Source organism: Camellia sinensis, chromosome 15 (assembly GCF_055761805.1).
Source record: "Camellia sinensis isolate YWXY chromosome 15, ASM5576180v1, whole genome shotgun sequence".
Taxonomy (NCBI): Eukaryota; Viridiplantae; Streptophyta; class Magnoliopsida; order Ericales; family Theaceae; genus Camellia; species Camellia sinensis.
The window spans coordinates 108,214,734-108,232,412 of NC_138975.1; the positions used below are offsets into that span (position 1 = coordinate 108,214,734).

General features: G+C 42.4%; 1 protein-coding gene across 1 annotated transcript; it reads right to left on the reverse strand.

Annotated features, from left to right (window-relative positions):
• Positions 1-3,928: 3,928 nt before the first annotated feature.
• On the reverse strand, positions 3,929-4,462 carry LOC145813191 (uncharacterized). The gene has a single exon (XM_082908463.1). It carries the CDS (start codon positions 4,460-4,462, stop codon positions 3,929-3,931), a length of 534 nt encoding a protein of 177 aa, XP_082764589.1.
• Positions 4,463-17,679: the final 13,217 nt, after the last annotated feature.

Consider the following 17,679-nt stretch of genomic DNA (forward strand, 5'->3'; position numbering starts at 1 on the left):
TCGTGATATCCACGAAGGGCGCTCCAAATCCAGAGGCTTTTTCGGCCCAAAGACATCATGCGCTGATGGAGCTCCGAATCCGGAGTTTTTAATTGGCCAATCGTGATATCTACGAAAGGCGCTCCGAATCCGAAGGCTTTTTCGGCCCAAAGACATCATGCGTCGATGGGGCTCCGAATCCGAAGTCTTTAATTGGCCAATCGTGATATCCACGAAGGGCACTCCGAATCCGGAGGCTTTTTCGGAATATCTTTGAATTGGATGTTGAGAATAAATAGGGATGTTTGCATTACAGAAAATGAGATGTACATGGCGAACCATTCAGAACAAGTATCATGCCCCACAAGTCGGGTCAATGATAAAATTTGCGTAAATGCGTCGAATTCCAACATCGTGGCAAATTCCTCCTTGACATGTCTTTGAGCCGATATGCCCCTGCTCCTGCGATCGAATCAATCTGATAAGGGCCGTCCCAGTTAGGACCCAATTTTCCATCAGCCGGTTTCTTGGCAGCTGGAAGTACCTTCTTCAGGACCAACTCTCCTGGTGTGTAGTGGCGCAGCTGAACACGTTGATTATATGACTTGGCAAGCTGTCGTTGGTACCGCGCCATCGACGCAAGGGCACAGTCTCTTCGTTCTTCGATCAGAATCAAATCCAATGCCAGCATCTTGTCGTTTTGGCCCATATCAAAAACTTGTGATTTCAGGGTTAGGTGGCCGATCTCCAGGGGTATGATCGCCTGGGTTCCAAAGCACAGAGCAAATGGCGTTTCTCCAGTAGATCGCCTCGGCGTAGTTCGATGAGCCCACAATACACTCGGCAATTCTTCGACCCATTTGCCTTTAGCTTTCTCCAGCTTCTTCTTGATGCCATCCAAGATGGATTTATTAGAGGCTTCGGCTTGACCATTGCTTTATGGGTAAGCCGGTGTAGAAAAGTAAGGCCGAATACCATATTTGCTACACAGCTCTTGGTAGACGCCACAATCAAACTGGGTGCCGTTGTCTGAGATAAGAGCTCTTGGAATGCCGAATCATGTTATGATATTTCTCCATATAAAGCGCTTAACATTAGCATCTCGAATGTGCGTTAATGTCTCCGCTTCGACCTATTTTGTGAAGTAATCTGTTGCAACGATCAAGTACCGCTTGTTCCCTGGGGCCTCGGCAGTGGTCCTACGATATCAATCCCCCACTAGGCGAACGGGCAAGGACTGGTAATGGAGCTCAACTCTTCAGCGGGCAGGTGGGTTAGCGGGGAAAACTTCTGACATTGTTCACATTTCTTCACATAGCATTCGGCGCCAGCTCTCATTGTCGGCCAGTAATACCCCTGTGTTATAGCTCGATGGACCAAAGATCGTCCGCCAGAATGGGCACCACAACTGCCTTCATGTATTTCAGTCAGAAACTCTTCGACTTTGTTAGGGTGCACGCATTCCAAATATGGACCAGAGAGGGATTGTTTATAAAGCCTTCCTTACGGATCCAAGTAGTATCGCAGGGCTTTGTTTCGCAGCTTGTGTGCTTCTTTCTTGTTCTTTGGGAGCTGTTCGGAAGACAGGAATGCAGCAATGGGATCCATCCAACTTGTTCCAGATTCTATAACATTGACCTGGACTTCCTCCGAAGGGCTGATGCTTGGCTCTAGGATGAAACCTACTTCGATGGTCCGTTTAATCTCTGAGTTAATGGCGAAGGCTAGGCAGGCAAGGGCATCTGCATGTGTGTTCTGATCACGTGTTATCTGGTTCAATTCATGATGGTCAAATTTTGCCAGTAAGGAGTTGGCCATTTTCATGTAAGCCGCCATACGGTTGTTTCTTGCTGCGTACTCCCCTTTTAGCTGGTTGATCACCAGTTTTGAATCGCAAAATACAAGCAAGCGCTGAGCACCCAAAAGATGTGCATTTCGCAAACCGGTTAGAAGGGCTTCGTATTCGGATTCGTTATTTGACGCTTCGAAGCCGAGCTTGACGGCCTACTCAATTATTGCGCTGTTGGAGGCCATGATCACAACTCCGGTTCCGCTGCCCCGCTGATTGGATGATCCATCACAGTACAACTGCCAGATGTCCCCAACATAAATTCTCCAGTTCGGCTCTGGTCAAATTTCATCGGACTTGAATCGGCAAGACCCCCCGTAAATTCGGCAACAAAGTCGGCTAGCACCTGTCCCTTGATTGAGGTTCTAGGTAGAAACTGAATGTCGTACTGGCCGAGTTCAAGAACCCACTTTGAAACATGTCCTGATGCTTCTGCACTTCATAGTACTGAACGAAGGGGATAATCTGTTAGCACCCTAATGCTATGTCCTTGGAAGTAATGCATCAGTTTTCTTGCCGCCATGACTAGGGCTAAGATGAGTTTTTCCAGCGGAAGGTAGTGTGTTTCGGTGTCAACCATTGCCTTGCTCACATAATACACTGGCCGTTGCTCCCCTAGCTCTTCCTTTATCAGTACGGCGCTGACGGCCCTGTCAGAAACTACTAGACACAGAATGAGCGAGTCACCAGCAGCAGGTGTTGTCAAGAGTGGTACTGAGCGGAGGTAAGTCTTGAGGCCATTGAAAGCGGCTTTGCATTCGGCGGACCATTCAAAAGTCTTGCCCTGCCATAGAGTATGGAAGAATTGTTGGCAGCGATCTGTAGACCGACTGATGAACCTGTTGAGTGTGACGGCCATCCCCATCAACTTTTGAACCTCTTTTACTGAACGAGGGGAACTGAGTTCCAAGATTGCTGTGATTTGCCTCGGGTTGGCCTCGATTCCCCGGTGGTTGACAATGTAACCCAAGAACTTGCCGGAGCCGATCCCAGACGCACATTTGGAAGTATTCAGCTTCATTTTGTATTTGCGTAAGATGTCGAACGTCTCTTCTAGATCCGCTAGATGGGTTTGCTCTTCTCTGGACTTGACCACCATGTCATCAATGTACACTTCCATAGTGTGGCCGAGTTGCTCCTTGAACATAGCCATGACCAGTCTTTGGTAAGTTGCCCCTGCATTCTTCAACCTAAAAGGCATAACCTTATAGCAGTAGGTTCCTCTTGGGGTGAGGAATGCAGTTTTTTCTTGGTCCTCAAGATGCATGGCAATCTGATGGTAGCCTTTGTAAGCATCGAGGAAGCTCATACGCTAATGGCGTGCTGTCGCATCTACAAGTTGGTCAATTCTGGGTAGGGGAAAACAATCCTTGGGGCAGGCTTCGTTTAGATCCGTGAAATCGACGCACACTCTCCAAGTCTCATTTTTCTTCATCACAACCACTGTATTAGAGAGCCATGTAGGGTAGGTCACTTCCCCGATTGCCCCGGCTTCAAGCAGCCTGTCAACCTCCTCAACAATGGCAGCAGTGTGCTCTGCGGCTGACTGCCGGCTTTTCTGAATAATCGGCTTGCATTTACAGTCAACATTCAAACGGTGCTGTGAAACGGACGGATCTATACCCGGCATCTCGTATAGAGTCAATGCAAAAACGTCAAGGTTGCTCAGCAGGAAAGAGATTAGTTGCTGTCTGTCGGCTTGACTCAGTGAGGTGCCGACCATGAAGAACTTCTCTGGGCTTCCGTCAATTTCAACCCAGTCTAGGCCTTCCGTGGCCTTTTCACTTGGAGGCCGTCAAACATCGTCGAGGCTCCCGCGACCTGTTACCTCAATAGAGTTCACTTGCAACTCCTTTGGCGTCTTTTGAGCAAGGAGATAACATGCTTGTGCCGATTTCTGAGAGCCACAGATTTGCTCAATGTCGCGTTCTGTGGGGAAGTGTAGCAGCTGATGATAGGTGCTTGGCACGTCCTGCATAACATGCAACCAGGATCGCCCCATGATGAGATTATACGGCGATGACAGCCTGACGACCAAGAACTCCACATCCACTGTTTGGGAGCCGGCTCGGACTAGTAGTGTGATTTCCCCAATGGGTATTATGGATTGGCATTGAAGCCGAATAATGGATAAGGAGCCGGAGAAGGATCTGATTCCAAGAAGCCGAGTTTGGTGAATGTCTTGTAATACATAACTTCTGATGTGCTCCCCAGATCAATGAGTACGCGCTCAATGGTGAATCGGTTTACGTGTAACTCAATTATCAAGGGATCGATGTGAGGAAGTGTCACTCCGGCTAGATCTGAATCATCAAAAGAAATGCTTGCAACTTCATAGGGCCGTTTAGCCAGAGGGAGTTGATTTTGAGGGTCGGGATTCGACTGAATCGTATGCACCGCGGATGAAATTGGCAGGATATATATCATGTGGATCACGCTGAGTTGAGGGGAATCCCGTCTCAAGGCTATTGCTTTGGTTGAGTTGCCCTTTCGGGCGTACTGCTGTAGCCGACCATCCTGTACCAAGTCCTCCAGGTGATCCTTCAATGCATAATAACTCTCAGTTTCATGGCTATGATCCTTGTGATACTCGCACCGCCTATCCCGTCTTCGAGTGTCGGGAGGTCCTACCATTTTTGATGGCCACTTGAAGAACGAAAAATGTTGGATTTTGGACATGACCGTGCTGATCGGTTCTAATAACTTAGTATATTTCTTATCGGCGCGCCTTGTGCGCCTGCTGTCGATTTGCAGTTGTTCATTCAATCGGTGGGAGCATTGGTCACTTGATCGACGAGAATCTCGTCTCTTATCTCGTTTCGCCCGATGCCGTGGTTCAGGGCTCTGAGGTGCTACAGAATTTAACGGCTGAGCAATTTCAGCAGGAGCTGTCTTATTGGTCACATTGCCGGCTTTAACCCTCAAGGCATCATCTTCCACTTTACAGTATTCTTCAACTTTCTTCATCAACGACCAAACTGTTTTGGGGGGCCGTCTGGTCAAAGAGCTGTGGAAGGCATTATCAGGATGCAACCCTATCTTGAAGGCGGTGATGGCCATGGAGTCATTGCAAGCATCGTCTACTAGATTAAAACATTCCCAATACCGCGCCGAGTAGGCACGAAGGGTTTCCTCCGGTTGAATCTGCATTGCCCAGAGGGAATCGGCTTGCTTTGGCTGGACCTCATTAGTGATAAACCTTACCCTGAAGGATTTTTGGAGTTGGTGGAAGCTTTTAATTGAAGCCGACTCCAGTTTGTAATACCACCTGACAGCTAGTGTCACGCCCCAAAATTTAGACAATTGAATATTAAATTAAGACTAACCCCAATAATATTCCATCACCCAAATCTTAGGGGTGAAACAAAAAAAAAAAAAACTAAACGCAAACCAAACCATCCACCATAAATTCATAATTGACCAATACCTCAACATCAAGGTAACAATAAATAGTCAAAACAACTTAAATAAAGTACAGTAACAAACCATGCCAAATTATTCCAATACTAAAGTCATTAAAAAAAATAATAAATACATAAATTAGTATCAACCCTAAGCTCAAGAAAAATAAAAGAACTCCAAATGACATGTCCTACGATCATAGTTATTTCATGTCACCACCAAAGTCTCTACTAATCCTGCAAAGGAAGCTCGGCTGTGCTCAAATAGAACACACCCGAGTTGCAAAGAGACAAAACGAGTCAGTAGACAGGTATACTGGTATGAGTACAAGATCTAACACCCACATGTCCACCAGACACAGACAAAAATACATTTAATTCTTATTACAGGACAAGACAAGTAGTTCCAACCGCACCGAGACGAATGAGTAGTTTCCCGAGATACAGTAGCATTTAGTTTCTTGTCCGTATACAACGAAATATAAATTTATTATAAAATAAACAAAATAGAAATAGAAATATGGTGGGTTAGCTCTGCATAAAAAGTTAGTAAGGCCCACCATGCTGCAAAAAAATAATGTTAGTATAAATTAATCATAAGTAACTTGCTGAATACGTATAAAAATGCACCGTTTCCTGCATAAATAATTTGAATTGACCAAAACTCAAAGAACGAAAGTTTTACAGAATCAAATTTCCTAAAAGTCATCATGGACGAATTTAACAGAAACTGAACAGGTTAAGAGAAAAACTTGATCTAAAAATCTAGACGGAATTCAATCGAAAAATTTGACGCTGAAAACGAACAAAAATTACCCTAAGATGATTTTTTTCGAAAAAGTTCAAAACATGAAAAGTGTGCAGAATAATGTTTTACTTCAGTTTACGCGAAATCAATAAAAATGAGCTCGTTTCGTGGGTTAAAACAGCCTATAAAATTTGCATTACCAAAATAAATCAAACTGACAATAACCAAAGTCATCCGATTATAAGTTCTAATCGACCTTTTTAATAAAAAGGTACAACACAAAAGTTGTCGAAAATCACGTATACATGCCTCTGCTCAAATTTTATAATTTATTGAGGTCGATTACTATTTTTCAAGATGTACAAATCAATAAACTCATAATTAAATTTTTTTACCTTAACTCCACCACTTCGGCCTTCCCCTTTCGGCCTACACATATATCCCATGTGCCTCCCGTATACATAACACCGCTCCGAAGCCAAACTTGCATGGGGATATCGTCCCGAGTTTGACTCACACTTCTCGGATGGTTAGCACATACGTACGCGCGCAAATCAATGCACTCGTCTACTCATGAGAACGAGGCAACAATATACATATACAAAACATCTCACACATGAGAATAAACATAACAATGCCAAGACTAAGGCATTCAAATAAATCTCATAATCCTCACCTTTTTTTTTTATAAACTCTTTCTCACCATCACTCAAATAAAACAACAATCCATAGAGTCATGGTGGAGTATAAGAAATTTATCTATAGGTTCTTAATTAATTTTAATTTCATATAACCATATTAATTTTAGTTTCATATAATCATGAGGGTTATTACAACCATAAAATAAATCCATATAAAAACCCTAAATCTGACATACACAACTAATCAAAATAATCAAAATCAATCAATCAACTAAAAACCCTAAACCTTACATACACAACTAAACAAAATAATTAAAATTAATCAATCATCTTTAAATAAACACAAAATCGAACTAACATCAAATAAATAAAATAAAAACAAAAACAATGAATTAAACATAAATCAAGGAAAGTGGGTTTTGTACTCAATATTATTTTGAAGATCTATGAAATATTTGGAGAACTAATAGAACCACCAAAACAAAACCCTAATATTTTTTTTTCCTTTCACCTTCCTCTCTCGAGCCGTCTCTCCCTTTCCTCTTCTTCCACGCTGCGCACACACCACTCTCTCTTTTTTTTTTCCTTCTCTTGATGATCAATCTTTCTCTCTCTCTCTTCTCTCTCTCTCTCTCAGCACTAACTCACGGCTACCTCCTCTCTGATTCACTTTTCTATTCTTTATTTTCTTAACAACTCCTAAACCTAGTTGATTACATGTTATACTATATATATATATATAATAACCTAATTTATTATTCTAATCTAATATGACTATTATATAATATTATATTATATAATACACATAATTATGATATATATAAATATAAGATTAAATATATATATATATATATATATAAAACACCTCTCTTTTTTTATTTATAAAAAAAATAAATATATTAATATCTTAATTAATTAAATAACACATTAAATTTATTAATTACAACATTAAATTCATTAAATATCACATTAACTAAACAACACATTAATTCTCATGTAAATAACACAATTAATAAAGTCAAAAATAAAATAAGATAATAAAAATAATAAGTAATGACTTAAGAAAATTAGGGTCGCTACAATATACACACCTCAAAAGAATCTCGTCCCGAGATTCGATAGGATAGAGTACTAAGTAAAAAGTTCCGGATGCATATGCCAAACTTTCTCTTCCAATTCCCAAGTGATATCATTCTCATCCTCCCTCCATTGTACTTTAATTAAGTTCACTTTCTTGTGTCACAACTACTTTACATCCCGATCTAGAATAGTAACCGGTCGCACCACATACGTTAAATCATCATTAATCTCTAACCTTTCTGGTGATACTACTTGGGAAGGGTCTTGTACACACTTTCGCAATAAGGATACATGGAACACATTGTGAATCATAGATAAAGCAGGTGATAAAGCTAATTTGTAAGCCACATTACCAATCCTCTCTGTGATCTCATATGGTCCCACAAATCTAGGTGCTAACTTTCCCTTCTTTCCGAACCGCATGATACCCTTCATCGGTGAAACCTTCAAAAACACATAATCTCCGACATTCAACTCAACCTCCTTACGTTTTCTATTAGCATAACTCTTTTGACGGCTTTGTGCCGTCTTAATACGTTCCCGAATAATGTTTACCTTTTCCGTGGTCTCTCTCACCAACTCTGGCCCTAACAACGGTGCATCTCATACCTCCATCCAACATGCAGGTGATCGACATGGCCTCCCATACAAAGCCTCAAAAGGTGCCATCCCGATACTGGAGTGATAGCTATTATTATAAGCAAACTCCACTAATGGCAAGTGTTCTTCCCAACTACCACCAAGATCGAGAACACAAGCTCTCAACATATCCTCCAAGATCTGATTTACCCGCTCAGTTTGCCCATCTGTCTGAGGATGATAAGCCGTGCTTAGGTCTAACCTAGCATCCAAAGCATGCTGAAAAACTCTTCCAAAACTCTGCCGCAAACAACGGATCACAATCCGAAACTATAGAAACGGGTGCGCCATGAAGTCGCACCACCTTCCGAATATATAGCCTAGCTAGTTTATCCGCAGTTCGGTGAACACCGATAGGAATAAAATGAGCAGACTTTGTGAGTCGATCCACTATCACCCAAATAGATTCATTGCCTCGCTTAAACCGCGGCAATCCATCCACGGAATCTATAGAGATGCACTCCCATTTCCAAGTAGGGATCTCAAGAGGCTGCAACAGTCCAAACGGTCGTTGATGTTCTGCCTTAACCTGTTAGCACACATAACATCGAGAAACATACTCTCCTACGTCCTTCTTCATACCTTCCCACCAAAACGTTCTTTTCAGGTCATGATACATCTTAGTCCCACCAGGTGAATGGTATATCGGGACCTATGGGCATCATCCATAATCTCTTTCCTCAATTTAACAATATTAGGTACACACAACCTGCCATTGAATCGCAATCCCCCATCTGAGTCCACAGAATCAGTAGGACAATCATCGATCAAATCCACTGCAAGGTCATCGAGCTTGCTAACAAGAAACCCATCTAAATTCTGCAACTGACGAGCTTTACCCAGCAACGTTGGCTGCACGGTCAAACTACCAATGTATGCCCTCTCAGCACTCTATATTGGTTGAATATCATGCATCGAAATTAACTCCAAGGAATTTCATTCTTGAATCATCAAAGAAGCCATAATCTCATGTTGTCGACTAAGTGCATCAGCGACTACATTTCCTTTCCCTGGGTGGTAAAGGATCTCAAAATCATAACTACTGATAAATTCAACCCATCTCTGTTGCCTCATGTTCAACTCTTTTTGAGAAAAGAGATATTTGAGGCTCTTGTGATCTGTGTACAACTCAAAGTGCTCCCCAAACAAGTAGTGTCGCCACACTTTCAACGCAAAAACAACCGCTGCCAACTCTAAGTCATGAGTAGGGTATCGTCTCTCACGAGGTTTTAGCTGTCGAAAAGCATAAGATACAACCTTCTGATGCTGCATCAATATACATCCCAACCCAGTTCCACTCGCATCAGTAAACACTACTAACTTTTCCCCTTGTACCGGTATAGTTAACACTAGTGCTGTAGTCAGCCGCTGCTTTAACTCCTGGAAAGCTTTCTCACAATCATCTGTCTATACAAACTTCACATTCTTACGGGTCAACTTGGTCATGGGTGCTACGATAGTGGAAAACTTCACTATAAATCTCCTGTAATAACCAGCAAGTTCTAAAAAACTTCTCACCTTTGTAGGATTCGTGGGTTGTTTCCATTCTTTGACCGCAACAACTTTCTCAAGATCCATCGCTATTCCCTGATTGGACACAACATGCCCCAAAAATCGAACTTCTTTTTCCCAAAAATGACACTTATTGAACTTCGCGTATAATTGTTGCTCCCTTAAAGTCTGCAATACAACTTTCAAGTGTTCTCTGTGTTCCTCCTCATTCTTAGAATACACCAGGATATCATCTATGAAGATAATCACAAACTTATCTAGATACGGTTGAAAAATTCTGTTCATCAAGTCCATGAAACAGGCAGGAGCATTGGTCAAACCAAAAGGCATTACAGGAAATTCGTACAACCCATATCGGGTCCGAAAAGCAGTAAGCGGTATACTTTCCTCTGACACACCCATCTGATGGTAACCCGTTCTGAGATCAAACTGAGAGAAAATGGATGCCTCCTTCAATTGATCAAACAAGTCATCAATTCTAGGTAGCAGATACTTGTTCTTGATAGTCACCTTGTTTAGCTCTCTATAATCTATACACATACGGAGAGTGCCATCTTTCTTGGAGGCAAAAATCGCAGGTGCTCCTCATGGGGAGTTACATGAACGAATGAACCCTTTCTGAAGCATCTCTTCCAGCTGCTTTTTCATCTCTACAAGCTCCTTAGGCGCCATTCTGTATGCCGCCTTAGAAATCGATGCAGTTCCCGGCACTAGGTCAATGCGAAATTCTACTACCCGTCGGGGTGGAGGTCCAGGTATCTCTTGAAATACATCCTCAAACTCACACACCACATCTACCTCACTAATATTCTGCTTAGGAATTTCTATCGAGCACAGAAAACTCATCATCACCGACTCTTCTCTATCGCTAGAAGTGTGGGTAAGCCGTGGCATACTGGGAATATCTATATTTATAGTCCTTCCAGCACAATCTAGAGCTACAAATATTTTCGCAGCCAATCCATACCCAAAATAATTGTGAACCCTTCAAACCCTAACACAATTAGGCCTGCATGCAAGACTCTACCCGCAAAATCAATCTCAAAATCTTTACACATCTCATAAAGAGTAATTGCCCCTCCTAAAGGGGTCTCAACACGAATAGGTCTAGACAAGGAGGTAGTTACAATATGTTCTCTTTCTACAAACTGTCTAGATATAAAAGAATGAGAGGCACTCGTATCAAAAAGAACTCTAATGGGTTCTTGAAAGAGATTAAAAGTACCTTGCACTTTGTCAGTTCCTGGCATAACTGCAAATGCCCTGGCTAGAGCTGCCTGACCCTGTCGCGCCTGCTGTCTCTGAGGGCAATCTTTGATTACATGCCCTAACTGCTAACACCCAAAACACTTCGTATTGATCGGTTGAGGTGCTATTGGTCTGATAGGTGGGGGTCCCTCCAACTGAGGTACGGGAGGACGATAACCCAACTGTGGCACTTGATGCCGCTGTCCTTGATAACCCTGTGGGCGCGGACCACCTTGTCTATGATAATAGTGCCCCTGTGGCTGGAAATTGCCCTGAGGCCGAAAATTGCCCTGAGGTCTAAAATTTCCCTGACTACCTTGTTGCTGTGGCTTCTGAAACTGCTGACCCCTATGCCTTCGATCATAGGGTCGGTATCTATTCCCATCCCACTACTGGAAGTGACTCCCTCTAGAAGTCTCTCCGACCTTGGCCTTCCCTTCTTTAAACTGCTTCTCTTTTTCCTCATACTTTAGTGCCAAGTCAAGAACCCTGCCAAACGGTTCAGCATCAAAGGGAATAAGGGACTTAGACAGGTAATGATTCAGTCCCTTAATAAACTGCTCATTCTTCTTCTCCTGCGTGTCGATCAAGTAAGGGACATAACGGGACAACTCATTAAACTTGGGGACAAACTCGAATCACTGCTCTACCCTCTTGAGTCAATTTCGAAAATTCATCACTCAGTTGAGACAGAATAGCAGCAGGAACAAACTTCCGGTCAAAACGTATCTTGAAATCTACCCAAGGCAAAGTCGTAAAGTCTAGGCCCTCCTTCCACGAGTTCCACCAAAATAGGGCTGCTCCCTCAAGCTGATGTGTCCCAAGCTCCTGTTTTTGGACCTCGGTGAGTTGCATACGACCAAACACCATCGCACATCTCTGAACCCAAACGTTAGCTGCAATAGGTCCTCTATCTCCAGAGAATTTTTGGCCTCCCAAAGAACCAAAGTCTTTGTTTTTCTTCGCAAAGGGATCTCCCTACTGGCCTTGATTATTGTTCTGCACAACCTGAAGTAATTGAGCCATCATTTCCCCCACATTAACTTGCACCATATTGTTTGCCTCAGTAGCAGTCGCCGCTGCCGCTGCGTTAGTAGCTGTTCCTTCCCTTATGCCTTTGGACTCAACACTTCTCAAATTATACCTTCCAGCCATCACCTTCAAGTTAAACACATAAGAAGAATTCGTTCATGAATACTTAGAATAAATTCAACCACCAACCTAAACCAACTTGTAGACACCCCATTTTTGACCGCTCTTAAGACTTGGGCGTTACTGATGGTTTACTTGGTGGTAAAAGGTGTGCAGGGCAAAGGTTCAAATTCGTCAGCAATGAGAGAGTCAAATCCCAACTTCATACCCCTTTTGGACCAAAACAATCTTGATCAAAAGATTTTAGATTTTAAAATCCTCTCTTTCAAAATGTTTTGAAAATAAAATTCCTACGATGTTCCGACGCTCACATTTCGGTAAACCGAGCAAAGACAAGTTGGAGATGAATGAAAGAGAGATGAAATCTTTGAAAAATCTTTCAAAACACTTTGTTTAGGGGGTTTGGAGTTGAAGAAAAGAGGAAAGGAGAGGAGAAAACTAGTTTGGGAGAAGTTCGGCATGAATCCGAGTAAGAGAGAGTTGAGCAGCCCTCACTGAATCGGGCTTATTCATTTGCATACTTGGATTTTAGCTATGAGGCCACCACCGTTGGAAATATTACTTCCGGGGCTTCATTTTTCACTCAAGAATCTCCTAGAGCCAAGTCCGGGTGGGAGAGATATGATTGGTTGAAGTTGGGTATCATCCCGGTTGGATCGAATCTGCGCGGCTTCACCAAAATGGGCATAACTTTTTCCACAGGAAGAATTTTAATGCAAGGTTTACGCCATTGGAAAGCTAACTTCCTGGGCTTCAATCTAGACACCCACCGGCCACTTTTTGGCCTTAGCAACCACCACCGACCATCAATTTATGCGACCGGCCAAATAGATGGCCGACTGACCATTTAAAATAGCCGATCGACCAATTTTGCTGGCCGACGACCTTCCGGAGTATTCTACAGATTGAGTGGATGCCAGCTGTGCCAGCTGGAGGGCACAGACTGGATCCTCCATACACGTATATGGAGGATCTTTGCTCTTGGTTTGAAGCTTCTAAGAGAAGCTTTATGTCACGACCCAAACCCGGCCCCATGGGTTTAGTACCGTAACCGGCTAGTAATCCGAGATTACCAAAGGCCTGCTTAACAGTAGAACAGTAAAACAAAGTACAGGGCTTGGCGGAAGCCAATACAGTAATTGAACAATGCCCAATGAGCAGTGACAGTCTATATGCAAAAGACTTTCCAACATATTTACATTCAGTGGAAAAGTATACATAATATATACAATCATTTAGAATAGGGACTCAATCCCTATATAACAGTACAGTAAACATTCGGTCTATACAATCCATTCGGTTATTACAGAATAGCAAGACAGTACAGAAGGGGAAGTCCTAAAACACCCCTAGCCTTAGCATGATAGGCTCGGAACCTCGCAGTGAGGCACGGTAGTTGGCTTGACAAAACTGGAGTAACCCTGACGCTCCTAGCCGCGGTCTGGTGCCTGTACACCTACATATATATATGAGCAGCGAGCTAAAGCCCAGTGAATAACACAATGCGTAAAGGGGTTAAGAATGAATGTCCTTACAGTATGAAAACAGTTCATTAAAATAGTATTTCAGTCGTTCAGTCAGTACAGTCATATGTGGTACACCCATTAGCATAACAGTACAGTAAGCAGTTGGTCTTAAAAGACCGAACAGTAATGATGGCCATCAGTCAGTAACAGTAGTGGTTCCAATGGGGGAACCGACAGAGATTTCTGTCACAGTAACAGTAAACAGTAGGTGCTAAGGATGCCACAATACAGTACAAAATATAGGACATACATTCATTCAGTTAACAGTAATCAGTTCAGAAAGCAGTACAGTTCAATTGTTCAGAAGATAATCATTTTGAACATATCTTTACACAATCGTTACTCACAGAGTTTGGGCTACAGTATGCTAGAGCGTGCCTCCCCAGTCACCAACCCTACACAGTTAACAGATTGAACACACTAAGCTACACAGCTGGGAAAGATAATAACTTAACCCCTAATTTGCCTCGGTGTGTTCTACATCTATATCCTCATTAAGATGTCTTAAACTAGGCCTAGGAATGCCTAGGATGGGATAAGGATGCAAAGATGCACTTAGAAAACATTTTCAGACTTTTCAGAAAACAGGGGTCACGCTCGAGCATAAGTTACTCCGCACGAGTGGACATGCAAACAAAGGTTTCCGCTCGAGCGCAGACTTACCCGCTCGAGCGTTATGCAAAACAGTCAAGAATGCTGGATAGGTAAACTCTCCGCTCGACGGACGCTCGACGCCCACTCGAGCCTGAGACACATGACTCCGCTCGAGCACCCTATCCTTCGCTCGAGCGGACTGTAAAACAGTGCAGAGATACTGGATGCTCGGATTCCACGCTCGAGCGTCACTTTTCCCGCTCGAGCGGGAGTGCAAAATCTGGAAATCCCAGCTTGCACCTCCAAGCTCAAACTCAAGTTTAAATGCATCAAAACCGATCCTCTTGGGCCCATTTTCTAGAAAACTCATATAAACTCATAGTTAAACATGATTCAAAACTCAATTCGAGAAATCAAAGCCCAAGGGTGTTTAATTCGAACCCAATTTCAAACCAATTTCATGAACAATATTTCAACATGACATGCATGATTTCAAACCAATCCAAAGCTTCAATTTGATGCTCTAAGGAGCCAAATCTTTCAAAAACATGATGAGTTCATGGACTTAAACATGATTGTGAGCATGCAAGTAACATTTTGCCATGAAAACAACTCAACATCTACAATACAAACATGCATGCAAGGAATGAGCTTCAATTCACCATGTAAGAGCCATAACTTGGCTCAAGGCTACAATTTGCTATAAATCATGCAAGAATCACTTAAACTCAAGAACAAAAGGGCAGTTACTCTACCTTAGGTCTTCAATGCAAGACTAGAAGCTCAAATTAGCAACCTATACTTCAATTCTTCAAGCAATTCTACCAATGAACTCAAGATCCACTCAATTCTCTCTCACTCTCTATCTTGGTCGGTTGAGTCTAAGGAATGAGCTGATGAAATGTGTATCTATGAGTGTAATGAGGCTCAAAGATGATTCAAGTAGTGGGCCACTTAAGTGGCATTAAGGTAATTAAGTCAAATTATGTAATCTATCAATATTTAATCTAATTCAATCATACCTAATCAGTTTTCAGATAAATATGCTATGAAATCACATAAATTACGATGATCATAAAACACTAATCAATTTCTGGTTCGGCCGCCGATAGGGCCTTCAATTACCAGTTAAAAGCATAAAACGTGAACAAATCAATTAACAATCAACAGATAGCAAATGCATTTAAACAGATACAGTCAATCCATCAGTTTCAGATTTCGGTCAGTCAGTTCAGTATTTTAGTCGGTTCAATTATCAGTCGTAATCAGTTCAGTTTGACGGTAATCAATGTTTATCGGTAAGCAATGGTGAGGGTTATTACAGTCTCCCCTCCTTATAAAGAGTTTAGTCCTCTAAACTCGAGTTACCTTCATTCTAGAAGAAAACAGGATTCAGTGGAAATAGTTCAGGATATCTTTTAGCCATGTCATCTTCCCTTTCCCAAGTGGCATACACGCCACCATGGTTTTTCCAGTCGACTTTCACTAGCGGGATCTCTTTGTTTCTCAGTTTCTTGATCTGTCTGTTGACAATCTGTATGGGCCGTTCCTCGTAAGTGTAGTCATCACTCAGCACTACACGAGTAGGCTCTATCACATGAAAAGGATCCCGGAGATAGTCTCTCAACATAGAAATGTGGAAGACGTTATGGTCCGACGTATCTCGGTGCTAACTTGCCTTTGACTCCAAAACGAGTCTAGCCTTTCATTGGTGTCACTTTCACAAATACGTGATCACCCACTTCATACTCTCTGTGTCGTCTTCTGACATCAGCATAACTCTTCTGTCTGCTCTGCGCAGTTTTCAGTCTCTGTTGTATCAGTTTCACTTTCTCAGTCGTTTCATATACAATCTCGGGCCCAAGCAAAGGCCCATCTCCAACTTCTACCCAGCAAATCGGAGATCTACATTTTCTGCCATACAATGCCTCGAAAGGCGCCATGCCAATACTCGAGTGATAGCTGTTGTTGTAAGCAAATTCAGCTAAGGGCAAATGACTTTCCCAGTTTCCCTGAAAATCAAGGACACACAGTCTCAATAAGTCCTCTAGAGTCTGGATGGTCCTTTCTGACTGGCCATCTGTCTGAGGATGATAGGCACTACTCAGTCTCAATTCAATACCCAATGCAGTCTGTAAGCTTTGCCAAAATCTCGATGTAAACTTCGAATCCCTGTCAGAAACAATGGACACAGGCACTCCATGCAATCTAACAATTTCATCAATATAGAGTATAGCCAATTTGTCCACCTTATAAATTGTCTTAACAGGTAAGAAGTGAGCAGATTTAGTCAGTCTATCAACAATAACCCAAATTGAGTCCATACCTTTACTAGAGCGAGGCAATCCCACAATAAAATCCATGGTGATATGTTCCCATTTCCACTCCGGTATAGGTAGGGGCTGTAATAAGCCTGCGGGTCGTTGATGTTCGGCTTTGACTTGTTGGCAATGAAGACATTTCGATACAAAATCAGCAATTTCTTTCTTCATTCCCGGCCACCAGAAATTCAGTTTCAGGTCTTGGTACATTTTCGTATTCCCTGGATGGATAGAAAATTTTGAGTTGTGGCCCTCTTGCAGAACTCTTCTTTTCAATTCAGAATCATTTGGTACACACAGTCTTTCTTGAAATTTCAGTACATTACTTTCAAATTTAAAACCCGGTCTGGGTTTAGTTTCCCTTTCCTCGATGATCTTCTTCGAGAAGTCATCCAGTTGCTGTTTCTCTTTAATTTCTTCGTCAATGCTGGTTGGGCAGAAATAGCAGCTAAGGTTCTGCCTTGTTCTCGCAAAACAATTTCAATTCCAGATTTTACAAGGTCACAAAGCAACTCTTTCTGTCCGGTAAGCATACAGGCTAAGTTTCCAATCGATTTCCGGCTCAATGCATCGGCAACGGTATTGGCTTTTCTCGGATGGTACAATATCTGTAGGTCATAGTCTTTAATCAGTTCTAGCCATCTCCGCTGTCTCATGTTCAGTTCTTTCTGTGTGAAGAAATATTTCAGACTCTTGTGGTCGGTATATACTTCACATGTTGCCCCATACAGATAGTGACGCCAGATTTTTAGTGCAAATACTACTGCAGGAAGTTCCAGATCATGGGTCGGGTAGTTCTTTTCATGCGGTCTCAGTTGTCGGGAAGCATAAGCAATAACTCTCCCATTTTGCATTAAAACACACCCCAAACTCTTATGAGAAGCATCACTAAACACAGTATAACCATCCATACCTGAAGGTAAGGTAAGAACCGGTGCAGTCACTAATCGAGTTTTCAACTCTTGAAAGGCAGATTCCCTTTAGTCAGT

Bases quoted from the DNA above. Each gene is read 5' to 3' on its own strand.
- LOC145813191 (XM_082908463.1), bottom strand. From the start codon at position 4,462: ATGGTAGGACCTCCCGACACTCGAAGACGGGATAGGCGGTGCGAGTAT.